Source organism: Astyanax mexicanus, chromosome 11, assembly GCF_023375975.1.
Source record: "Astyanax mexicanus isolate ESR-SI-001 chromosome 11, AstMex3_surface, whole genome shotgun sequence".
Taxonomy (NCBI): domain Eukaryota; kingdom Metazoa; phylum Chordata; class Actinopteri; order Characiformes; family Acestrorhamphidae; genus Astyanax; species Astyanax mexicanus.
The window spans coordinates 43,116,019-43,142,355 of NC_064418.1; the positions used below are offsets into that span (position 1 = coordinate 43,116,019).

Here is a 26,337-nt window from a genome sequence, read left to right on the forward strand (position 1 = left end):
ACTGGTTTATGTAATATTTTTCGTTTACTAAATAATTCCATATGTTTTTCTTAATAGTTTGGATAACTTTAGTATTAATATACAATGCAAAATATAAAAAAAAACACTGAATTTAAGGTGTCACCAAACTTTTGACTGGTACTGTATAAATATAAATATATAAATTGGCCTGTTGCTTTTTATCGGTCTCAACGTTGGTTATTTTTTTCCCACCCGTATTTCGCCAGTCCAGCTCTGTGATTGGCTAAAAAAATTTCCGACTTTTAATGGTCTTCCCTGAAATATGGATTAATAGCCCATCACAGCGCAAGAGCTGTGCCGCTACCAGCCAATCACAGCGTAGATAGGGTGGGGTGTGCCTTAATAGCGGTGGGATAAGAAATAACGCAGGTGAACAACTGAGTGACGTCAGATCAGAGACCAACCGGCTGTTGGAGCACACACACACACACACACACACACACACAAGCGGCACACACACTCTCTCTCACTCACACACGCACACACAGTGAGCGTAGCGGATGACTGCAGGCTGCTGGTTACCAGCTGGCACGACCACCCTTATGACCACCGTCCAGACTGTGAGTGTGTGTGAGTGTGTGTGTGAAGGATGAAACGCTGCAGATGATGGGTGGTGGAGGAGGAGTGTGTATCCTGGAATGATCTGAAGAGCTGCTCTTCTGTACGAGCTCAGACTGTGAGGCAGCAAAGTTTGGAGAAACACATCTGGGTGAGTTGTGTATGATGTGTGTGTGTTTGTGTTTCTGTGTGCATGATGTGTGTGTTTGTGTTTTCTGTGTGTATGAGCAGTGTGTGTGTTTTCTGTGGGTGTGTGTTTGTGTGTTTGGGTCTACCAGTGGTCTGGATCTTCTCCCAGTTTGAGACAGGTGATCCTGATAGGCTCTGAAACCTGTTCATATATCAGATTAGGGGTGTAAGAAAATATCATTATATTGAAGTATTGTGATATAATTTTAAAACTGTATCGATGTTTAAAAACACAGTACTGATTTGTAATTATTAGTTTATGTGTAAGTTGGTGGCAGACAGTGGTTCATTTAGTGTTGTGTTAAAACCCCGCCTACTAGATACCAGTGTGTGTGTGTGTGTGTGTGTGTGTGTGTGTGTTGTACTCTGTTTTATAAACATGATAGTTTGTGCTTTTTATAAATTTGATCTAAAGAATCGTGATATATCGACTGGCTTACAGTGTTAAAGTGTATCGAATAATCAATATATAGGTCTGTGACGATAATGGCATTATCAACTTATCACACAGTAAATGGACATGACCCTAATAATATTTCATCTATTATGTTTATTTGTATGTTTATTGACATATATAACAGTGAACATTTTTTTAAGAATGAACTCTGTAGAGTTATGGCCATATTCAGTAGAACCTTGCTGTCCACTCAGAAGATATCCCCACAAGCTACTGTAAATAGTGCTATAATCCAAATATATACAACAAAAAAAACACTTTAAACTGAGATACTGTAAGTTCTGATGAAAGTTACGATATGTGTAAGCAATGTCTAATACTATTTCGTATTTTACTGTAAAAACATATATATATATAATAAAGAAAATACAGTCATTAGTGATTTTTATTTAGAATGTGCTGCACTTCATCAAATCAAACAAGACTAAGTACACTAATAATATGCACAATATATCAAGAACTCATATTTTGTATTATCCCAACTAATATACACTACTCTGTATATGAGCTGAAACACCTTTTTATAACTTCAGTGTGACATTATATAGGGATAAAGTGCTGCAGGCTGATTAAGTGAATATATGTATTTTCAAAACAGTTGTTTTGTATTTTGTATCTAATATTTATATTTCCAATATCATGCATCCCAAGAATGAATCTTAGATAGAATCATTGTTTATATTCTACACCAGATTTATATTGTAATTATAAAATATATCCCAAAATGTCCCATTAGGAATCAATAAATCTATACAGCTATTTAAGCTCTTCTGCAACAAAAGAAGCTCCAGCAAGGCCATTATGAAGTTCCAGTTTTAGGTTACATTTTATTTACTTAATTATTATTTTTGAGCATTTCTTATTACTTTACAGTGAAATAACTTGTTTATTTTACTTTGAGTTTAAATATAATACATATCAATTGTTTGTACAATACATCATTTTTGTGTCTAGTGCATTTTGCTGTATCTAAAAGAGTCTTTAATATGAATGGGTGGGGCTAAACTACTGTAGACTGTATAGGCGGATATACTGTGTAAGTAAGCGTGTCGTCTTTGATGACATCACTGATACAACACATTCTGGATGAGCTGGTTTTGAAGTGTCTGGTATGGGTGGGATGGAGTAGGGAGTGAAAGAGCTTGATGTGGGCTCATCAGATCCAGTTAAGAGCTTGTGGGACAATGTTGGGAACTGTGTGAAGAAGAAAAATCCAGGAAGGAAAACATGTTCTTCAGATCAGTGGTGGACTTGGAAAGTGGCTGTTTGAAAGGCAGGGTCGATAAAATAAAAGATCACACACTGCACAGCACAGGGCCTGTAAATTTTAGAGGAGGCGTGGCTAAAACTGAAAACATAAAAGGATGGAATAGATGCTTTAGTTTTAGTTTGGTAATAAAATTTTAAAAATTAGTACCTTAGTGTCTTTTTTGCCTTGAGGACATGGAGGTGCTAGGAGGGGGGTGGTTGCCCCCCCTGCTCACCCTCAGTCCAACAGTGCTTTAGATCATTTTAAGAAACGTTATAAAATCATGACGGAGTGGTGTTAAGATGCTCATCAAGGCCAGAGATGGCCTTCACGATACTGACATACCCACTTACACTATGCATTAATTTGATACTTTGCCTTACCTCGCCGCACCCTCTTCATTTCAATGGAAAAAGCTGCCACATACTTACAATATGTTGCATTGTGTCAAAAGTACACTTGCTATAGGGGAAAATGTTAGGAGATGTTAAGCCACCATGTTGCCTCAAGCATAGATAGATAGATAGATAGATAGATAGATAGATACTTTATTGATCCCCGGGGGGAAATTCTTGGCATCCAGCAGCAGGTTACACAATACACAAAGTTAAAAAAGATAAAATATAAAATATAAAGATACATATAAATACAATCAAATAAGAAATAGAATATACAGTGTAAATGTACAGTCTTCGTGTGTGTGTGTGTGTAATGGAGATGGAGAATGGAGGTAGTGCAGTTGAACACAATGCATGATATTATTTCAGAGCCATATCATCCACCCCTAGTTTCTATGGTCTTTAGAGACAATAGGACCCCTGCCCCCATCACCAGGAGATTGCAGCCTCAGTTCCCTGGAGTCCTCAATCAGATCACTTAGCCTAATGTTAGTCTGCTGGCTGATGCACAGAACTGGCAGTTAGTGTTCGTGCTCCTCGTTTAGCTGTCCAGTGATGTCCAGTGAGTTTATAAAGAGGCAGTTGGCTGTTGGCTGACTTGGAGGAAGCACCTTTGAGCCTTCACCCTCCCAGTGCTGGTGGAATTATATCTCGAATAACGTTTGTTGGAGAAAAATATAATTCTGTGTGGGCAAACATAGAAAAAAATGTCAATTAATTGAGAGTTTAAAATCCTATTAGAACCAGCAAATCAGACTGTTATCATATGCCACCATTAAATCCCAGAAGAAGTCTTTGTGTAATAAAAATGACAGGAGTATCAAGTTATATTACTGTAGCATTTTGGAGTAATTGGAACTTAGACTTTAATTTAGAATTTAACATCCTGAATTATTATGTGGGCGCACCATTAAGCATTTGTACTTAGGGCACCCAATTGGCTAGTACTGGCCCTGGATACACAGTTTTACATTACGTTTTTAAATATCAGGCATGTTTTATGTTTGGTGTTAAAAATATGTTAAGATACTTTCACATTATACCTTGTTGTCATTGTTGCATACTGTATAGTATCTCGCCATTTCTTCTAAAGAACGACTAAATCCTAAACCATATTTTTTCCATTAATAGCTGAAATGTGTTCCTTTGAATTAATGAAACATACCAGTCCTGTTTAAAATTGTATAAACTTTTTCTAACCTTTAAAAATCACTTTTATTATGGTCATTTTTGGCTCTGCAGCGCCCTCACAGGGTTACCTGTGCTATAGGCGAGGATGATGTGTCCGTGTACTTTGGTACACAGACACATTAAAATATGCAGATCAGTCAATCAATAATGCCGCCCCCCTGCTGACGTCCAACCATCTGGGTCTTACTGCTATCAGAGGCACACTGCTGCTGCAGCTTAGCCAATCAGATCAGCTCTCCCTCCTGCCCTGCCTCTAAACCCATACATCACCCATTGACCCTCTCAAACTTCCTCTCCCAAAATTCCTTAGCCTTGTTTTAGCCTTAAATTTGAGCTGAGGGTGGAGTCAGCTAAAACCAGAGGAATTAGTGCCCTTTTAAGCACATTGAGATACAAGTTTTTTTAGTCATATTACACAACTCTAGCCTTAACTGTAGACCTGAAAATATCTATCTTTTCAAAAATGTAAATCTAAAAAGAGCTGTTTTTCACTACCCAGAGATGGCGAGTGATCGTGTGGCCATTCTGACAGACGACGAGGAAGACCAGAAGAGGAGGTATGTTCTGGCTGAGCCGTTTAATACCCTGTCTCTGGGGCAAGAAGCAAACAGTGCCCCACCCAGTCAAACACTGCCACCCGCCTCTTCAGAAACTCCACCCCCACCAGACTCTCAGTCCACAGACTGCCTGCAGCGGATGTGCCTGAGGGTAGACAGCCGCCTCTTAGTCTCCAAGGTGTTCTATTTCTTCTTCTATGCTGCGTACGGCTCCCTGCACCCCCTTCTGGCTGTGTACTATAAGCAGCTGGGGATGACCCCCAGCCAGAGCGGCCTGCTGGTTGGGATCCGCTACTTTATCGAGTTCTGCAGTGCCCCTTTCTGGGGGGTGGTGGCCGACCGCTTCAACAAGGGCAAGGCTGTGCTGCTTTTCTCTGTGTTCTGCTGGGTGGTCTTCAACTGCGGCATAGGGTTCGTGAAGCCTGCAGCTATGACTTGTGTAGAAAAGGTACCAGATGCTGCACCGGCGGCAAACGGTACGTTGCCTGGTCCTCCAGGAAACCAAAGCAGACATCGTAGAGAATTGACGGAAGAGTTATTTGCCTTGCCGTCACTGATTCAGGGCTTGGCTGAGGCTCATAGTTCTCACAATAGGTACATAAGAAGTAATAACATAAGCACATTGGATGTTACTACTGCCAGGAACGTTACCACAGTGCCGTCCATTGACTTGCTGACTACTGTATCTACCACAGCCACCACTGCAACCTCAACCACCACAAAAACGACCTCAACCACCACAAGAACGACCTCCACCACCAAGTCAACCTCCTCAACTGCCAAGTCCAAAGAGTATATCATCATTTACAACAAAGAACAAGTGGAGACCATCTTCCTCGTAATCCTGCTGGTCATCATCATTGGCGAGTTCTTCAGTGCTCCAGCCGTGACCATCGTGGACACGGTGACCCTGCAGTACCTGGGGACGCACCGGGATCGCTACGGCCTGCAGAGAATGTGGGGTTCTCTAGGTTGGGGAATAGCTATGCTGTCCGTGGGCATCTGGATAGACCACACGCACATCACCCTCATCATCCAGGGCGTCGGCTGCATCCTGCCAGACTACAAGAACTACCGGAGCGCCTTCATTGTCTTTGGAGTGCTGATGACGCTGGCCCTCATCATTTCCACACTGTTCCGCTTTGATTCAAGAGACAGTCAGCCAGCCAGTGCAGAGACAGTAGAGCAGCAGAAGCCAGAGGACGCTGAGATCCCTAACGTGGTCCAGAACCTGTCTGAGTCTGGTTCAGACCAGGCTCCAGTGTGTCCAGAGTCAAGCAGGCGGCCAGCGTTTCCCTATAAGGTAAAAATGATTGTTCAATCTATGCACTATGACTGTTCAATCTATGTGATGTAATCTTTATCTATTAATATATCAATCTAAGGATGATGTTTTTTGTTCACACAGCAGTTTAATGATCAGCCTAAAGAACTTTGCATCTGCTTGATTTGTACAATATTGTTAGTTTAGTGATTAACATTTTCAGGTGTTCCAGGTGCCGAATTCAGCTTCCCTACCAAAACCTGATTCCTGTAATTGCAAAGTTCTCTTAGGTTCCTTTTGTTTCTGTTTATGGATGATGGTTAATCTACAGTCACAGTAGATACAGCAGTCTTGAGTATAAGCTTTTTTACGGCCATATAAACATGCATGCATGTTGAACAGGAGTCAGATTTCAGCAAAAACACTGGTTCTTTTTCTTCTTCTATTGTTTATAGTCTGACGCAACTTCCTATAATTGGCCAGAAAGACCGATCCATTCAACCAATGTTCTGGCAAACTACAAACAAACCAAATCATGGTTCAGTTGATCTAGAACAAGACTACCAAAACTTTTGTTTGGACCAGCTTTAGTGTCTGTGCTTTCGAACATTTTTGTTTAGTCTGAACCAAAATAGCAGGTGTAAAAGTAGTTAAGAAACATGGACCAGATCAAAGGACACAAAATTGTTCCAAAAAAAAGGGGTCCCTGTCTGTATCAAATGCACCCAAAAAGTGGCTCAATGTCTGCTATACCACCTTCTAAAAAATAAATGTCAGAAATCTCAGTCCCTTAGAATTTCTTGTATATTCATGAAAAACTCAATCATTTGATAATAAATAAGTGCAAATACATCCACCCATGCTCTTCCCTCTTCACTTTACTTCTTTAGGTAGAATCCAGATGCCTACTTCTAATTTTTGACAGTGGTTTCTATGACATCTGAGAGACCCTCAGAAGAGACTGAGGGGGCATATCAGCAATACTGTTAAAATACACTGTTTCAAAATTACAAATCTCACCAAATCCAATTTAATTGTGCTGAAATTAAAGGTTTTATCTCATAATACTTTCACAAAGAACCATAATTAAATCATTATAAGGTCTATATATCATTCACTTACGTTCTGTTTGGTCCTTTAATCACTGGCAGGACTTTAAATGTATTTGTAAATTTTATAATGTAATCAGTACTTTCTCCACTCTTGATTAGGACCTTATCCGCCTGCTGTGTGGTGTCCGTTATGGCTCCGTTCTTTTCGTGGCCTGGTTTATGGGCTTTGGCTACGGCTTCGTCTTCACGTTTCTCTACTGGCACCTGGAGGACCTGAAGGGGACCACCACTCTGTTTGGGGTGTGTGCTGTGCTCAGCCACATCTCTGAGCTCACTGCGTACTTCATCAGCCACAAACTCATTGAGCTGGTTGGACACATCAGGTATGAGCGTGATTAACATATTAACAGTATTTGTATTGCTGTCATAGAACAGGTGTTTTTAACCTGGGTCGCAACCCCAAGGGGGTACTGACATAGTTCTTAGCGGAGGGGTTACAAATGTAATGTTAAAGGAGAACTCTGGTGTAAAATGGACTTTTAGTGTAGTAAAACATGATAAAAAAGTACTTACCTTTGTTGAAAAGCACACCTCTGCTCTCCTACGGCAAAAAGCACAAAATTACTGGATCTCAGAAAGCTGTGGGAGAGCCGGGGGGGGGGGGGGGGGGGGTGGGGGTGGTTCAACAAAGGTAAGCACATTTTATCATGTTTTACTACACCCAAAGTCCATTTCACACCGGAGTTCTCCTTTAATTGTGCCATTTTCTCTGCAAAATGTGCAGAGTTGTCCTTTTGTGTTTTGTGCCTGAGTGTAGGCCAAGCCATCACATTAAATGAGTAAACATGTTTAATGTGAAGGTGGGGGACTTTGAGGATTTGAGGAGGTTGTGGTACTCTGGAGTATTCTAGCACAGTGATATTGTCATTATTATACCAGGTATTGGTGCCAAGTCCTGCTGGAAAATGAAATCCACATCTCCATAAAGCTTGTTAGAAGAAGGAAGCATGAAGTGCTGTAAAATGTCCTGATGGACGGCTCAAACACTTGTTTAGATCTTTAGATCTAGTTACAGTTACTGGCAGTTGCTTATGGGCAGTCACTCGGTGTGTAATATGAGTTAATACACCACCAATAACTGCAATCATTGCAAACGGTAGAAATATTCCACGGGCTGATTTGATGAGACATGATTATATGGGTTTAATAGGCTGATGTATGATGTAATGTTCTGTAAAGCATGGAATCCTTAAAGCACGGACTCTAAAGCTGCATTGCTAAAACAGTCGGACTGAGAAACCACACCAGCTCACAGGATTGCTTAACCAGTCAGTGTGGTTGGATGTGACTGTGCATTAGTTTCGTCATGTTTCGTTACACCTTGCTTTTTAGAGAGCAGAAGCTTCCTTTACTCGCTAGCAGCATTAGCCTCGAAACTACAGTGAAAAAACATGCTGGCTGAGGTTGTATCTGATTAATCTGACATAAAACAGATTAGTTCAGTTTTAGAAACCAAGGCACATTGGTTAAACCATTATCTGACCAATTCTTGTTTTTTTATTTTTAGAGAGCATAAGTGTAATAAAAAATTAATTAATTTTTTTTTTGAAGAGTATGCCATTATATAAGGCTTAGTTAGCGTTATTAGCTTTATAGCACCAGCGCAAATCTAAAGAAGCTGAAGACGCAAACAAGTCTTTTTGGATCATCATCTTTTGTCATTAATCTTTTGTACTGTACAGTACAAACTCTGTCACATTGGCAAACAGTTTAAACTGTAAAATATATATGTGCTTTTGGAGAATATGGGCTTTCATTGTTGCCTGCATTAGCCTATGTATCAGCAGAGCAATACAAAAAAAAAAACATGTCTTTGCAAATTATGTTTGGTTCAAAATCCAAACCTTTTGGCCCCTAAGCACATGGTTTAAACTATTTTTGAGTGAGATTGGGTGTGTTTTTGGAGACTATAAGCTTCCGTTAAGTCTAGGATGTATGAATTAGATATTTTTTACAATGCACAATGAAGATTTAGGCATCTAGATAATCTCTTTAAACCTGATTTTGGGAAACAGGTCTATTCCAGCTTGTGAAGCAATCATTAAAGAATAATAATTATTTTTTAATCTAAGTAGAAGAAGACAGGTTTGCTTCCACACCTCTGTTTGATTAACATATCGATCTAAATAATTTCCAGGACACCAGCAGCACACCTGATTTAACCCAATATTGTTGTGTATTCATTATTAAAGTTATGGTGAGTGTATGTCCTCGTTTTTCTGGACGTTTCTGAAGTGTGTAGGATATTCACATTAGTGATAGCATTAGCATTAGAATTAGCGTCAGTTTAAACTAGACAGGAGATATGCATTGATTACAGACTAAAAAATGCCTAAACACAGATGTAAATCAACACAAATCAGTTTAAACACAAAAACATGCACCAAATACTGTATACTAAAAAAAATCCAAAGGCTCTGCGATTAAAATTAATAATTAAATCAGCAGCAAATATAGCTATATTGGCTGTTAGACAACTACACACCAGACGTTCTGAACAGTGCCCAGTAAAATAGTGAAATTCTAAAGGCAACAAATGTATTTAACCGTATTTGTATAATAGTTCTTGTTTTATCTATATTAGCATGGAATTGATATAATGTATATACAGTAATTGTAAATATCTCTTTTTTTAGCTTTTGCATTTATTTATTCATTTTTTTGTTTTACTTGAAATTAAAGAGTTTAATCATATTGACAACTAAAGTTGCTTATATGTTTATAATTTCCTCTCACTCACAAACTACAACTAGCTACACACACAAACCATAGCAGATGGTAGCTAGTGTTTTCCCACAGCTTTCACACTGCTTTTATATAAGAATACTTTTATCAGCTGCATAACAATGGCACTGTATGGTATCTGTGATCTAAATGGACATAAAAAGATTACACAGTATTTATATGCCTTTTTATATATATATATTTTTTTTATTTGTTCCAAATGGGCACTTTTATAAAGGGATGGTGTGACGGCTCAGCTGGTTAAATAATAGTGTTTTTTTTATATATTGCTGTCTGCATCTTTTTAAGGCCCGGAAGAAGCATAATGTAGTGTGATTTGTAATCATCTGTTCCTGTGTAAGTTGTAGTTGAAGCACAAGATGCATGTAGTACTCACTTCCTGTTATTGCTCTCGCCGTGTGTGTGTGTGTGTGTGTGTGTGTGTGTATGTGCATCTAAACGCCTGCATTAGTGAATAACGGAAGCTGCTTGTGATGTGACCTGGCATAATTATCAGTGTTTCCTTTTGTCATGATCTGAAAGAAGAGAGCTGATTGGCTGAGAGCTTCTCATATGAACCGCGTTTGCTGAGCTCCAGGCTGAACCAAGCTGTTTCTGTGTGTGTGTGTTTGTGTGTGTGTGTGTGTGTGTGTGTGTGTGTGTGTGTGTGTGTGTGTGCGCGCATGTGTGTGAGTGTGAGAGTTAAAAAAAAAAAAAAATCTATGAGCTCTGTGTGATATGTCCCAGCCCAGGAATCCCCACATACATGTTAAAGTTCTGGATGTGCAATTGTTTTGATTGATTTATGATTCTTATCTGAGTTTTCCTCACTTTATTTCTTTTAAAAAAGTGTTGTAAAATATGAGATGAAGTTTCAGGTTAATAATAAACCATGTTGAGATGTTTAGTTATTAAGGTATTAAGGAGCAGTAAAGCCACTCCACTAATGAACAGTGCTATAAGGGTGATTTTTTTTCCAGTTAAATTTCTCCAGCACTAAGGCTGGGTGCAGCAGCATTAGCATTAGCCGCTAACTGCGCTAAGCATTAGCTCTTTTGCTGTTCAGTGGCGAGTGTCTCAGACCGTGTTTACTGTGTTAAAACAAGCTACATGGGATGAACCGCTAGCTGATACCTCCCTGGGTTTCTATACTTTATTTCTTCAAAAAAGAGTTGTAAAATAAGAGATGTAGTTTCAAGTTAATGATACACCATGTGGAGGTGTTTAGTTATAGGTATTAAGAAGCAGTAAAGCCACTCCACTAATGTACAGCGCTATAAGGTTTTCAGTTAAATTTCTCCAGCACTAAGGCTGGGTGCAGCAGCATTAGCATTAGCCGCTAACCGCTCTAAGCGTTAGCTCTTTCGTTGTTGAGAGGTGAGTATAATAGACTGTAGTCTGAGTGTTTCCCATGTTGAGACAAGCTACGTGGAATGAACTGCTAGCTGATGGTTTACCGGAACACTGGTTTACCGGAACACTCAGGGTTCCTCAGTCTAGCACTATTGGGATGAGGTTAGCGGCTAATGCTAATGCTGCTGCACCCAGCCCTAGTGCTGGAGAAACTTCACTGAATACATTAGACAACATATTGGAAATCTAAGCTTACTGTAAATAAAAGAAAGTGCTTTACCCACCAAAATAAACTGTTGTCAGGAGATTAACATTCAGCGCTTGTTTAACTTTGAAACTATTTTTTTTTTTAATTACAGTTCTTTTTACTTAGGTGTGACACCCTTGCTTACTTTGATGTAGGCATCCTTACTAGTGCTACTTAATGCGCCTTATAATCAGGTGCACCTTATGTATGAAAATAGACATTCATTGATAGTGCACCTTATAATCCGAGAAAAATGCGCTAATTACATTATAAAAAAGTAGTATAATGAGTGCTAATATCTAGCAGTGTTTGTGTTAACAGTGTTGTGTTTTTTATTGTTATGGATTTCTGTGTTACGCTGGAACAGCAGTGTTAGATTTTTTTATTGTGCCTACTGTGCCTGCAGTCTTGTTGACTTTCCTTTAGCTAAATGGGCACCAAAGACCATCTTTCCAGAGATGTTTACCAGCTGTGGAAAAAGGGCACAGGCAAACACTGCCAAGACCAAACAGAGAGCAGACCAGGAGCTCAGGGCACGCTCAGAAACACTCATATCCTCCATCTGCTGCATGGTATTATCTGGAGTGAGCGTGTTTGCTAAAGCACCCTGCCCTCCGGTGCAGGTGACGAATGGCTGTGAGTGAGCCTGTTTTAGTTTTATTGATTAATTATTGCATGTCAGGTTTTAGTGCAGATTAATTTTTATGTGAAGTTGCTGCTGGACAGCTTTTTTTGATTGGTTTAGGTCCTCTAATGGAGCAGCAGTCTGAAGTTTCGGCGACATATTCATAAATAAATGTTATAAATGTGTCTGAATATTATGTGCCACAATCTATTGCATGTATTAGTGTAAAAAAGGTCAGAGTAATATTATCATCAATAATATGCCTTTGGATAAATGATTCTTCAATTACACTTGTATTAAAAAATAAGGACGGGCAATAAAATCCCATTGGCGGTATGAGGTAATATAACTAAACCAAAAAAATAAAATGAAGAAATGTGTTCTAAAAATGATTAATAAAGTATAATCTCATATTTCGGACTATAAGGAGTACTTAAAATCCTTAATTTTTAAAAATCCACAGTGTGCCTTAAGTATAATTGTACCAGTCGGGATTTAAGGAGCAGTAAAGCCACTCTGCTGAAGTACAGAGTTATAAGGGTACGTTTTCAGTAAAGTTTCTCCAGTGCTAAGGCTGGGTGCAGCAGCATTAGCATTAGCAGTTAACTGCAACGATAGTGAGTATATTGGACTGTAGTCTGCATGTTTACCATGTTAAAACAAGCTACATGGGATAAACTGCTTGTTGATAGTGCCCTGGGTTACCAGAACACTTTTTGTTCAGTCTACCACTATCGGGCGGCTTTTACTAGCGCTTACCGCGGCTGGCTTGAGCTGCTAACCTCGGCTGGCTTGAGCTGCTAACCATGGCTGGCTACTGGAATTCTCAGCTTACTGTAAGAAAACAGAAGCGCTTTGCTCACACAAATAAACAGTTTTCAGGAGAGAAATCTGTGTAGATTAATATCCAGTGCTCGTTTGACTTTGAAAGAAAAGTTGTTGTTTTTTTAGAATTACAGTTTTGTTTACTTAAAATCCAACCTCTAGATGCGTAAAGAGTCTCCAACAATCCTAAAATGTCCTCCCTGTCCCTGCAGGTAGCTCTTGACACAGTTGATATCAAAGTATGGCATCTACCATCTGAAATAGTTGATGAGTTCATTTACTTGTAATGTTTTCTCCCTCTGTTTGGTTTGGTTTCACACAGGCACAAATTTAACACACCAAAATGCGCACCAATAAACCATGCAAGCACATTGTTTCCTCTGATTGGTCAAAGCTGTCTGCCACGGGAGCAAGAAAGTAAATATTGCGAGAACATTCTGTGTTCCAGCACATATATTTTCGTTGCAGTGTGAAGCTGCTTTAACACAGAGCGCTAAAAATGGGCTGTTGCGCTTTTAAACACAGTGTTTTCAATGGGACTTTCATCGCGAATGTACATGTAGTAAACAGAGTGGAGCGGCTGCGAGCAGTGAACGCTGCACATACTGCATGTGTAAACAGCATGGAGCAGCAGAGACAGCGTTTGTTTGCAGCTCTAGTAATTAGCATTATCTGGCCAATATATCAGATTAAACTGAGTCTAGCTTAAATAAAAGGAGTATATTTGATAGCTGCTCCAGAGTTCATTTGGGACCAGGCCGAGACCACCTCCTCTAGCAGATCTTGGTCTGGATGTTTTGATCCACACCTGAGTGCTCAATGGAACCGCAATAAGGGTAAAAACGAACCAGAGTTTGTTTAAAACTGATCAAATAGTGCTGGTGTGAAAACACCCTAAATACTGTAATGCTATAACATTGCTTTCGTTATTCACATAATGTATTTACTGCTATCAGTTTGCCTTCGTCAGCCTTGAGCACTATTGTTCTCTGCTGTGTAGATAAGGCTGGATGTAGCTGAGTAAAGCCTTGGCTGCAGACAGCTTCTCTCTTTAGTGGCCTAATTTCAGCTCTGTGTGGCTGCAAAGCCCACGGGTCCATGTAATTCAATCCTGCCATTAGCGTGCCGAGCCTTGTCCATCCATCCAGCCATTGATCCTGCAGACTTCCTGCTCTTGTGGATCAATTCAGAAGCAGAACAGCTCTGCTTAAAAAGCCAGTGGCCAGGACAAGGCCATGTGCAGTAGCAGTAGAAAGTGAATGGGCCCAATTTGCATGGATATCTGTGAAGCACTCTGAGCGTCTGCACTGCGTTTGCATGCTATAGCTTTTGCAGGGTCATGTGATGTCCTCAGCAGGGAGACGGGACTTTGTTTGGAGATGATGTGTTTGAACTGGTGCAGGTCATTATGGGTTTCTTTTATAATGTTATTACAGTCATCATCAGCCTCAGATACTCCACCCATGAAGGTACACACAGCCTGTGTAATTGATATACTGTACAGTGTACACACTATATAGACTAAAGTATTGGGACACCTACTTATTTATTGTTTATACGGAAATCAACCAGGGAATTAACTGGGAGAAACTGTCTGTACTGTCTATAAAAGACATTTTCATAGATTTTGAACCAATTAACTTATTCCCAACTCATCCTAAAAGTACTGGATGGAGCACCAACCATGATTTTAGAGAATACAGTTCTCCTTCTCCACAGCTCAAAGATGAAGGGCTTTACACCCCTCTAACCCACACCTAGCATTAGCCGTATTGACTGTAGGGTGCTCCATGCCCCTCTCTGTATCCTTGTGTGAAGCCATATTGATGCTGATTCAGTGTTACAAAATGCATTATTGAATGAGCTTAATTCAATTATGCCACTTGTTTTCATTAAGTCAGATTAAGCAGTGTCAGCAAAAATGCACTTATTATTTTATTTGATTGACTGTAAATTGAATTTGTAAAAGGCTAAAAAAAAGTTTGAGTGGACGAGTTTGTTTGCAGCTGCCTCATGCGTGCAGATTCAAATGTGAACGTGTACATTTCTTTACATTTGTTTGAAAAGTGCAGTTTAATGCATTTATTCAGTATAGTTTAAGTTGTTAACTAGGTTTATTCAAGCCTATTTACCAAAAAAACAAACTCCAGCTCTGGGTTTGTAATCAGCTAAGGCAGATCAAAAGATGGTAAAAAGCTAGCATTAGCTTTTAGCCTTGCAAGGATGCCTTGCATTTCGAGTTTGAGATCCCCTCCTTTGGACACTGGTGCAGGACAATCCACAGGTATGGGGACTGGTTCTTATAGCTGATTGTGGTCCAGAGTATTGGCTGTTTAATAGTACAAATCTTGCAATATAATACAGGGGATATCAGACAGTATATTGCAATATAGTTCAATAATTTATTTTCTTTATTCATTTTTTAAAGAAAACTTGCCATTAGGGCAGTGGGGTCTTAGGACAGGGAATACAATACTGTCATGTAGTAGTTGGGCTTTAAACACAACTTAAAATGAAATACTGTCTGACATTAATTCTTACATCTAAACTATTTGTTGAAAATCTACACTGTTTCTGAGGATTACTACAGTATTGCACAATATACCACGCTGGCGTTTCAACAATGAATCAATGAAACATTTTCATGATGAAAAATTAACAATGCTATGTTTATTGGAAGAAAAAACACTTTTTCATCCCTCCATCCAACCGTTTTTTGTATGGTGATGAAATGTAAAATGCTAATTCAAAAGGCAGAAATTTGAGGACATTACATAAATTCTCTGATAAAATTTCAACATTTGCTTAACCATTTAACATTATATTAATTGAAACAACAAACAGACATTACTTAAACCACATTTCAACATTCAAGGTCGGTTGTGTGCCATAACACATGTTGTTATACTCAAGTATCATGTATCAATATTTTCTTACAGCCCTACTGCCCTCCAATATTAACAATAACTATATATTCTCCTTAAGTCACTGTCATGTTTTTGCAAGCTATGACTAGGGCTGAGGTGTAAATATAAGAAGTCTGTAATGTTTCTTAGATTTTAAGACTGTGATGTAACAGTTTTGCCATTTTGGAATTGGCCTGTTTTCCAGCCTTGTTTTGAGTAGACAGGACTGGGTTTTTCTTTTGGTTTTGTATTTTTGAAAAGACATAAAAAATATTTATTTAAATGTGGATGTGTGCATAGCATAATCATTTCCTACTACTTTACTCCGACTGGAAGCACCAAGAGTCTGAGTTTGCAGTTTTCTGCAGTTTACCCTGGTTTTCATGCTAGATGGAAATGGCGAGGCCCTTGTCCTAGTTAAAATAAAGTGTACATTAGATTATTTGACACAGCAGTGGAAATGATTAAATATATAATCTAGCTGTCTAATTCAGAACTGTGATGGTTCATATAAAAGAGGTATATGCTGTTATAGATTTAGAGCTGTTGTTAGCTTGGTCATTATGCTGTCCACCTCTCTGCCCCTCCCTAGGAAAGTGTGACTCATTCTGTTACACAGACAAAATACAGCCTGACGTAATAATTGCCAAAAAGCTCTGTGTCTTAACACGACAATATCTCATTAAACTGAAACAGGTTTGGCTTTTGTTAATTGTTCCCTGTAAAAACGACATGCGTCTTCTCCAGCATTGTGTGTTCCTATTCAAAAGCCTACAGTGATGAGAGATGGGAGGTGTTTTTGTGTTCTGAACTGTCTTTCATTCCTTTTATAACTCATCACTCTTTGTTTTCTCCTCTGTCCTTCAGAGTGCTGTACATTGGGCTGGCCTGCAACACCGCACGCTACCTGTACATTTCCTACCTGGAGAACGCTTGGATAGTTCTGCCCATGGAGGTCCTTCAAGGTGAGAGAAATGAGGCGTGCCACTCTTAATGCCTCTGCTGGCAAATCCGCCTGGCTTTGTTTGAACTAGAGGCTTGACTCGAGCTTTAAGTTCAGCTTAATACATGAATCAGCTTTTTTACTTGAGCTTTACTGGTTTACTTTATACCCAACGCCCTTCTTATGTTGTAAGCGCAGGGTAGAATGCATCTGATAGACTGTGGCAGTCATTTAATCCTTACCTGCTAAAGAAAAAAGCCTGTTTCTGCCTTGTAATTTGCTCTTTTCTTTTTATCTGAAACTTCATAGATTTTCCATTTAAAGTCTGTAGAACAGAGTTTCATTCATATAGAGGTACATAAGATCTTAGCGAACTACAATGATCCAAATTGTTCAGTTACCTTCAACATGTTCTGTTTCTCAATCCTGGTCCTGGAGACACCCTGTCCTGAAAATCAATGCTTTCCTTTCTCCATACATCCCTCTTTCTTTTAGAGTTTCAGGGGGGTGTGATAAAGCAGGGAAACCACTAAAATGTGCAGAAAAGAGTGGCAAGACAAGGACCTCTTCAATTTCAAGATTTATTAGTCATTATATATTTTAGACAGACAGACAGATAGACAGACAATTAAACATACAGCCAGATAAAATTAAATAATTAGACAGACAGGCAGATAATTAGGCAGACCATTAGACAGACATACAGACAATTAGATAGACAGACAATCAGACAGATAGTCAAAAAGATAAGTAGTTAGACAGACCGGCAGAAAGATCGATAATTAGACAGACAGATAGATAATTAGACAGACAGACAGACAGAAAGATAGATAGATAATTAGACAGACAGACAGCAATATAGATAGATAATTAGACAGACAGACAGACAGGTAGATAATTAGACAGACAATTAGGCAGATATAGAGACAATTAGATAGACAGAGAGACAGACAGACAAAAAAAAGTTAGAGAGACAGGCAGAAAGATAATTAGACAGCATTATTTTTTCACCAAGATCTTGCAGCAGCATTGTTGATGGTAGAGTCTGACCACTGCACAAAGCAGCTCTTCTCCATCCAGCACATCCCAAAGATTCTCAATGAGGTTAAGATCTGGACTCTGTGGTGAACTCTCTTAATCCATGTGTGAAAATGATGATCTCATGCTCCCTGAACCCTGAACTCTTTCACAATTCCAGCTCCAAAATCCTGACATTGTCATCTTGGAATATGCTCGTGTCATCAGGGAAGAAAACATCCATTGATAGAATAACCTGGTCTACATTTAGTATATTCAGGTAGTCAGCTGACCTCATTCTTTCAGCACATACTGTTGCTGAACCTAAACCTGCAGACCAACTGCAGCATCAACCAACCCCACATCATTTACTTACTTACATCCAGGTGGTGACTTTTTTTATAGGCCAGGCAGTGTAGTTTATTATAGCTAATTTAATAGTAGGATATGAAGGTTGTATAATAAATAATATTAAAACACAATTGCCTTTCCAGTTCATCAAGCCTTAAGAATATTAAGGCCAAACCCCTGAAAAGCCTGAAAAGCCAAAGCTGTAGAGCAGAAGCTCTGATTTATCTGCTTCTACCTTTTGTTGTCTTTACAAATAATGTTGAATGCAAACTTCCAGGTTTGTCTGGTTCTCACATCACAGGCCCAGGGGGCAGAATATCCACTTGTTGACCCAGATGGTTGTGCTTTTACAGTATTTATTTGTTTATACCCAGTTCATGCAATGCCTGCCCTGTAATGGAAGTCAGTCATGGATGGATACAATGTATATAATGTATACTGAAATATGTTAAAAATTATACAGATGTTGCTGTAACATTTCTTACCGTTATATACAGTACCAGGCAAAGGTTTGGACACAACTTACATTCAGTGTTTGTTTTTTTTCTACATTATTTTAGAATGTTTTTCATTGTAGAATAATACTAAAGTCATCCAAAATATGAAGAAAAAACATATGGTAATATTTAGTAAACACATATGTGTTAAACAAACCAGAACATGTTTTATATTTTAGATTTTTCAAAGTAGCACATCTTTCTTAGATGACAGTTTTGCACATTTTGGCTTTATGAGGTAGAGTCGTCTGGAACTCAGGCTTTCAGTTAACAGCTGTTAATGAGCAGTTACCAGCTAATTACTCGTCAAGAGTTAATTTCTTTCTCTCTTAATGTGTTTGAGAGCATCAGTTGTAAAGTAGTGAAGAGGTAGAGTTACAGGTATACAGTGAATAGCTCTATTTAAGTAATGTTCTAATCCAAAGTATGGATACTTAACTAAGTAAAGAAAAAAATACTTTAAGAAATGAAGGTCAGTCAATCTGAAACATTACAAGAACTTTAAAAAAGTATCCTCAAGTGTAGTTGCAAAGACCATCAAAAATGTTATGATGGAACTGGCACTCATCAGGACTGCCCCAGGAAAAGAAGAGCAAGGGTTTTCACTGTTGCACAGGATAAGTTTATCAGAGTTATCAGCCTCAGAAACCGCAAGTTGACAGCTCACCAGATAAGTTTTCTACATGTTTCCTTATGTGTTTCTACATAGTCTGGATGACTTCATTATTAAAAAAGGGCATCAAACTATAAATATAGAATGAAGCTCATTTTTCACAGATACAGAAACACAGATAAAAGAGAACTTTCTCCTCAACATCTGCAGGAGACGGTAGAACTGTCTTGTTAATAAATGGTTTGTTCTGACAGTGATGTTTTGGGACAGTCCAGTATCTTGTCTGATGTGAACCTGTCCCGCAGGTCTGACGCATGCGTCCGTTTGGGCAGCGTGCATTTCGTTCCTGAGTGCAGCGGTGCCTCCAGCTCTGCGCACCTCAGCTCAAGGCATCCTGCAGGGCCTGCACCTCGGCCTGGGGCGCGGCTGCGGCGCCATGGTGGGCGGAGTCTTCGTCAACTACTTCGGTATGACTTCATCCAAAGGCAAAATATGCAAATACTCACCACACAGTGTCGGTCAGAGAGCAGTTTCTGTAGGAATGATGGTCACATGCTGAACGTCACTGTGAAAGAATTCCTACCTGTTAACTCCCTGATTCCTACAGCAATACTAATACATATTTATAGAGCATACAGTCATATGGAAGGATTAGGGCACCAAAAATACAATTTAGCATAAAATTAGATTTCAATTAATTAATAAATTTGGGTCTGTTGTAACTTTTTCCTCACAAGAAAATTACATTTATACAATTACATGTTTAAAAGACGTTTCTTCAGTTTGTTCAGCATCAGTTTTGTGATTATATTACATTCAACCATCAATCCTGTTGTAGAGCAAATATCCTATGTTGTTAATACAGCTCTAGAAAAAAATAAAAGACCACTTAAGTTCCTGAATCAGTTTCTCAGCTTTTTCTATTTATCGGTATATATTTGAGTAAAATTCAGGAATCAATATTCAGTTTCATGCATTTTGGTATGTTCTCCTCCACCAGTCTTACACACTGCTTTTGCTTAACTTTATGCCACTCCTGGTGCAAAGCAAGCAGGTTATCTTTGTTTGATGTCTTTTTGATCATCCATCTTCCTCTTGATTATATTCCAGAGGTTTTCAATTTAGTAAAATCAAACTCTTCGTTTTTAAGTGGTTCCTTATTTTTTTAAACATATTCAAAAATACTCACATGATAAAACAGCATGGATGCTCATGAACTATTTCTGTATCTTCCTTTGTTTCGCTCTTTTCGGATGTAGGAGCGGCTGAAACCTTCAGGGGATTAGGAATGGCCTCTCTCCTCATTCTGCTCATCTTTGCCCTCATTCAGAGTCTTATTGGGGACAGTGAAGATAAAAGTGAGTGTGTTTTTTCCTTATATTTTTATAAGTTTAAAAGAGCATTTAACATTAATGGTATTACTGAAGATTTGGATGTCATTCTCCAGCAGGACTTGGCACACTGCCCACACTTCCAAAAGTACAAATTGTTCTTGTATAATATTCTAATTTTCTGAGACACTAATTTTTGGGTTTTCATTGGCTGTAAGCCATTATCATCAACAGTTAAAAAAAAAAAATGCTTAACAACATGCTGAAGAACCTGTCCCATCCCATGCATCACTCTCTGACAGCACTGAGCAGCTCCTTCAGTACCCGGCTGCTGCACCCACGCTGTGTGAAGGAGAGATACCGCAGGTCCTTCGTTCCACACGCCGTCAGACTTTACAACACACCGCGCTCCCAGTAAACACTAGTTTACTATCTCAGGACTTCATACAAACCTACATACTACTCAGTGTAGCTGTAATGCTTACCGTGTGCAATATCCATCTCACTACGGGTACTGTGATCATCATTTGTGCAATTTATTTAATGTGCAATATTTTTTTTCTCACTTTTGTTTTTATCTATTATTTATTTGATATTTATTCACTGTTACTCTTGTGCAATAATACTGGTCCACCCTACCATAATCATATCTCTATGCACTAGATATATATTTTTTTCTTTTACTATATATAATTTTTTTTAACTCTTTATATATTTTCCTACAATAGGTTTTCTGTATATATAGATTTATCATTATTTGTATTTACCTTTTCCTGACCTGTTTCTCTGTCCTTTACTCTGCACTGCTGTAACATGGTAAATTTCCCCATTGTGGGATTAATAAAGGATTATCTTATCTTATCTTATCTTAAAATAGATCACTCTGTGTGTAATACATCTTTATAATATGAGTTTCACATTTTGAATAGAGTTACTGAGAATAAAATAAACTTTTAATGATGTTCAAATTTTTTGAGATGCACTAGTATTTCCAGTTCACATTTGATGCTTACCATTACCATCTTTTATTACCATCTTGTGGAAGGATTGTTATTGGTATGTTTTACTCCAGAGCTCCCTCTACAGTCTGAAAGTGGAATTTGTGTTTTGAGCCACCTCTGAAAGACACACTCTACACATGCATTTCTGGACAAGCTGAGAGATACAGAAATCTATGTTGAACTACTGTAACTGCTGAGTTTTTCCACAGGAAACTCGATGTTGGCCGAGAACATTCCAGTGCCTTCCAGTCCCGTGCCTATTGCCACCATAGACTTGGTGCAGAACCATTCTGAGGCTGCAGCCAGGCCAGAAAGCAAGGCTTCTGCCAAGAAGAGCAAGGCTCAGGAAGAACAGGAGGATGTAAACAGGCCGCCGTGGGTGGTGTCCACTTCCCCTTGGGTCAGCATCGCCTTCGCCCTCCACCAGATCAGAGATATGGTCGCCAAGACGAAAAACAACCCGCCCAACCAGGAAGCTCCGCAGGTAGGCTGGTACTCAGGGTAGTGGGCAGCACACCTGAAGCAGGGGTCTGTCATTAACACATTTCAGATATTTAGATCTTATCTCTTACTTTTATCTGTACTTTTTATTTTTCTACCTTTTGTATCCAGTTTGCTTATTTCTCACTTGAGCTGTGTAGGGGTGGGGCAATGTAATAATATACAGTACCAATCAAAATTGGTATTTTTCCTACATTGTAAATTAATACTGATTTCATTCAGACTATGAAGGAACACATAAGGAATCATTTAGTATCTTAAAAGTGTTAAACAAACCAAAATACTCTGTGAAGAATTAAGATAAGTGGATCTTATCTGTGGTGCTGTTAACTTGTGGTTTCTGAGGCTGGTAACTCTAATGAACTTATCCTGTACAACAGAGGAAATTCTTGCTCTTCCTTTCCTGGGGTGGTCCTGATGAGAGCCAGTTTCATCATAATGTTTTTGATTAGCTTTGCAACTGCACTTGAGGATACTTTCAACTCTACCTCACCTCTACCTCTAACTCTACAACACAACTAATGCTCTCAAACTCATCAAGAGACAGAATTTCAAGTAATTAACTCTTGATGAGTTCAGCACAGCTGTTAACTGAAAGCCTGAATTTCAGGTGACTCTACCTCATAAAGCTGACTGAGAAAATCCAGCCAAGTAGTGCAAATCTGTCTAATCAAAGCAAGAGGTGCTACTTTAAAGCATCTAAAAAATAAAACATATTCTGGTTTGTTTAACATTTTTTTATTCACTAAATAGTCCCATGGATTGGATGACTTTGTATTAATCTACAATGTAGAATATTTTAAAATAATGAAAAACACTAAGGTGTGTCCAAACTTTTGACTGGTACTGTATATTGAATCGCATCGATACGAACATCAATATTTTTATTGAACAAAGACATGCTAAGACTCTTCCCCAATTTGACTTAAAGTTTTTGCTTCACTACTCCACATGGTGGTGCTAATCAAATAAAGAGGGTAAACCTGTGGTGAAGAAAATTGGCCGTCAAATTTTGTGAAACTGACACCAGTAAAGCCATAACTCCTGATATTTGCTTATTTAGGAGTGTTTTATCCTCACAGATGCCGTGACGTACCGTAGAGAATATTGTATCGTGAGATGCCCTGTGAGATGCCCCACCCCTATATCTGTGTGACCTCATTAACTCTGGGTGTGTCTGACCATTGTTTATTATGTTTGGAGAGTTTCAAGAAATACCGGACTGACCTTTCCACTCTTTCTTTTTACGTTCATGCTTTCTCTGTGCTCAGAAGAAAGGTGAGAGACACTCTCTTGTTCTTTGGGTGTGTTTTACTGTGTGTAACTGTGATTGTTTGTCTGTTGTGATCAGTAGTGCACTAGTACCCTCCCCTATTCTGATTTACACTATGAGGACAAAGGTTTTGGGGCACCTGCTCATTCGTTTTTCTAATGAGTTTAATCTGCTTTTGTTGGAGTGACTGTGTCTCCTGTCTAGAAAATACTTTGTATTAAATTTTTGAGCATTGCTGTGAGGATTTGATTGCATTCAGTGAGAAAGCATTAGTGATGTGAGGACGTTGGATGATAGTATTTTTGCACCTAAAATTCTTTAATTTTCCCAAAAATTGACAGTGCGCCTTATGTATGAATTCTACCAGTCAGGTATTAAGGAGCAGTAAAGCCACTCTGCTAAAGTACAGCATTATACAGGAATTTCAGTTTAGTTCTATTGTTTTATTGTTTTATTGTCATTCGCATCACATGTGGTACATGAGGTGGAATGAAATTGTGATCTCACGATCCAGTTTTACACCCAAAGAGCTGTTATTAAATAGATATATAGATAAAAAAAGAATACAGTAAAAAAAAAAATAGAATATACAAAATAGATAGATAAATACCCCAAAAGAATAAAAAATAAATAGAGAGTAGAAAGGTTCAGCAACATGAAGTCCAGAGTGCAAGTGTGTAGCTTGCTGCTAACTCTGGCTAGCACTGCTGGAGCAGCATTAGCATTACCCGCTAACCACAGTCAGCACTAGGTCTTTGGCTGTTCATAGGTGAGTATTATCAACCTGTAGCCTGCTGCTAACCATGGCTAGCACTCTGCTGGTGCAGCATTAAAATTACCGTTAGCGTTTAGTCGCTAATGCTAATGCTTTAGCTTTAGTGGAAATCTAAGCTTACTGTGAAGAAACAAAAGCACTTAACTCACCCAAATAAACAGTTTTCAGAAGGGAATTCTGTGTAGATTAATATCCAGTGCTGGTTTGACTTTTCTGACTTTTCTGAATGTGTTTTTTTAAGAATAAAGCTGTAGCTTTAGCTTAGCTATACAGGTCTTGCCACCCAGCGGGGAGAAATGCTCAGTTAGAAGGAAAACATTGCAACCCCCCTGTGCCGTACTAGAGTTGTATAAAATGTGCCTTATAATCTGGTGCGCACTATGTATTAAAATAGACCAGAAAATAGACGTTTATTGATAGTGTGCCTTATAATCTGGTGCACCTTATAGTGTGAAAAATACAGTATAGCTGAATGTATTAATTAGAAGCGGTGTCACCAAACATTTGGACAAATATCATGCTAGAAATAAGTACATCTTTTCTGTTACTGTCTTGTAAAAATCTTGCATCTCCATTTTAGTATTTTTCAAATATTTTTTGATTTATTGTAAATAAATTTGTTCTAAATTTGTTCTAAAAAAAAATAAAAACAGACTAGGAATAAAATGTTTAGCATTGACTACTCAGATATTCTCTTTTCCAGTAAGTTTGTCATTTTGGAGATACAAGCTTTTTTCCATTAATGCCACGTCTTTCTTACCGGCCTCTAAAATAAACACTGGATGCTATATTTAATCCTCTGATGTCTCGTCATGGAAAGTCTTTGATAAAGTGTCTTTCAGCCCAACCTCCTTTCTCTCCTTCGTTCTGTTTGTTTTGTACACACTTCTTTTCCCAGCTTTAGCTTTTTTGTTGCTTCAAACGCTGACCTCTGATCATGATTTTGCGAGGAAGAAAAGTAGAGCAGTGCTGATGCAGCATTGCCGAGTAGCATCACAGAGCACTCGGAGGAAAGCGCAGCGACTCGGTTCTGATACATCAGCTCACAGACGCCAAGTGGTGATCAACATCACCCTTTGGAGTGATGAGGGAAAAGAGTGCCATTTACCCACCCAGAGAGAGCAAGGCCAATTGTGCTCTCTCAGGGCTCCGGTAGCTAATGGCAAGCTGCATGAACAGGATTCGAACCAGCGATCTTCCGATCATAGTGGCTGGCTTAGCCCGCCCTTTAATGTTTTAGTTTTATTTTTATTTTTTTATACATTGTAAATGAACATTAAAGACATTAAAACTATGAAATATTAAAGTAAGTGTTAAACAAGCCAGAATATGCTTTATTTTTTTAGCTACTTTTATATATAAATTGGTTGACTGCTTTTCCTTCGCTCTGAACTCCAACCTGTCCCAAACTATCTGGGTTGAGTTTTGATGTCAGGTGTTTTTGAGGACCAAACACTGATCTAGTAATCAGCAATATGTTCTGTGTTGTTTTTAGGTCTCATTTATATTATATTAGAAAATAATCTGGAATAAAAGCAAGTATGTTGCTGTCTCTCCAGTTGAAGCAGAGCAGTGACTGCCTCAGCACTAAATCTAGGTCACAATAACAGATCTATTAGTCAGCCACCCTACAGAGCCTGAAGTACACAAGACTTATCAGCAAAGTAACACCAGACAAATAGAACAAACACACATTCAGTAACTCACCACCTTAGCTTGTTACAGTGTGTCTGATTATGTTATAAAAAAGCAAGATTTCCTCAGTTAATCAGATAACTTAAAGGTGCTCTAGAATGAAAGCTGTAACGTGGCATTGGGGCTCCAATCTTAAGTGGAAATGAAAAATGTTCTGCTTTCAAAACTCTTAAAACTGTTATATTACAGTCGTTGCTCGTTTTATTTACACCCACAATATTGACATAACCCATAGTCCTTCAACTGCAACAGGAAATGCAGCAGCCACTTAAAGGAGAACTGTAAAATGTACTCCGTTCTCCCACAGCGTTCTGAGATCCAGAAATTTTAACAGTTTGTCCAAACACCCTTCAGGCTGGGTGACATGGGGTATAATTTGTCCCGATAAATCGCTTTTTCCACTGTTATCCAGACTCAAAGTAGCTCCACACCTCCTTGCTAGAATCTGGAGAGCCCTGACATTTAAAACGAGGCATTAAGAACTTAAAAATGCACAAAAATTGTCCTATAAATTATGTCCTATAATGCTAGCTTCAGCTCTGAGTGCCACCATTACTGAACTGAAAATAACATAGACATACATATACATAGACCTCGCATAGCATAGCAGCCAGTGACAGGAGGCAGGCTCTGCAGATCCTATGTATATATATATATATATTTT

At 38.7% G+C, this 26,337-nt stretch overlaps 1 protein-coding gene across 1 annotated transcript in view; it reads left to right on the plus strand.

Annotated features, from left to right (window-relative positions):
* Positions 1-424: 424 nt before the first annotated feature.
* mfsd6b (major facilitator superfamily domain containing 6b) overlaps positions 425-26,337 on the plus strand; it is a 29,489-nt gene continuing 3,576 nt past the window's right edge. The window contains exons 1-7 of the mRNA XM_007253227.4: positions 425-730; positions 4,563-5,923; positions 7,096-7,319; positions 16,544-16,641; positions 19,403-19,564; positions 20,357-20,455; positions 21,639-21,913. Coding sequence (XP_007253289.3) covers positions 4,565-5,923; positions 7,096-7,319; positions 16,544-16,641; positions 19,403-19,564; positions 20,357-20,455; positions 21,639-21,913 — 2,217 coding nt within the window. The 5' untranslated portion in view covers positions 425-730; positions 4,563-4,564. The remainder of the gene's footprint in view (positions 731-4,562; positions 5,924-7,095; positions 7,320-16,543; positions 16,642-19,402; positions 19,565-20,356; positions 20,456-21,638; positions 21,914-26,337) is intronic.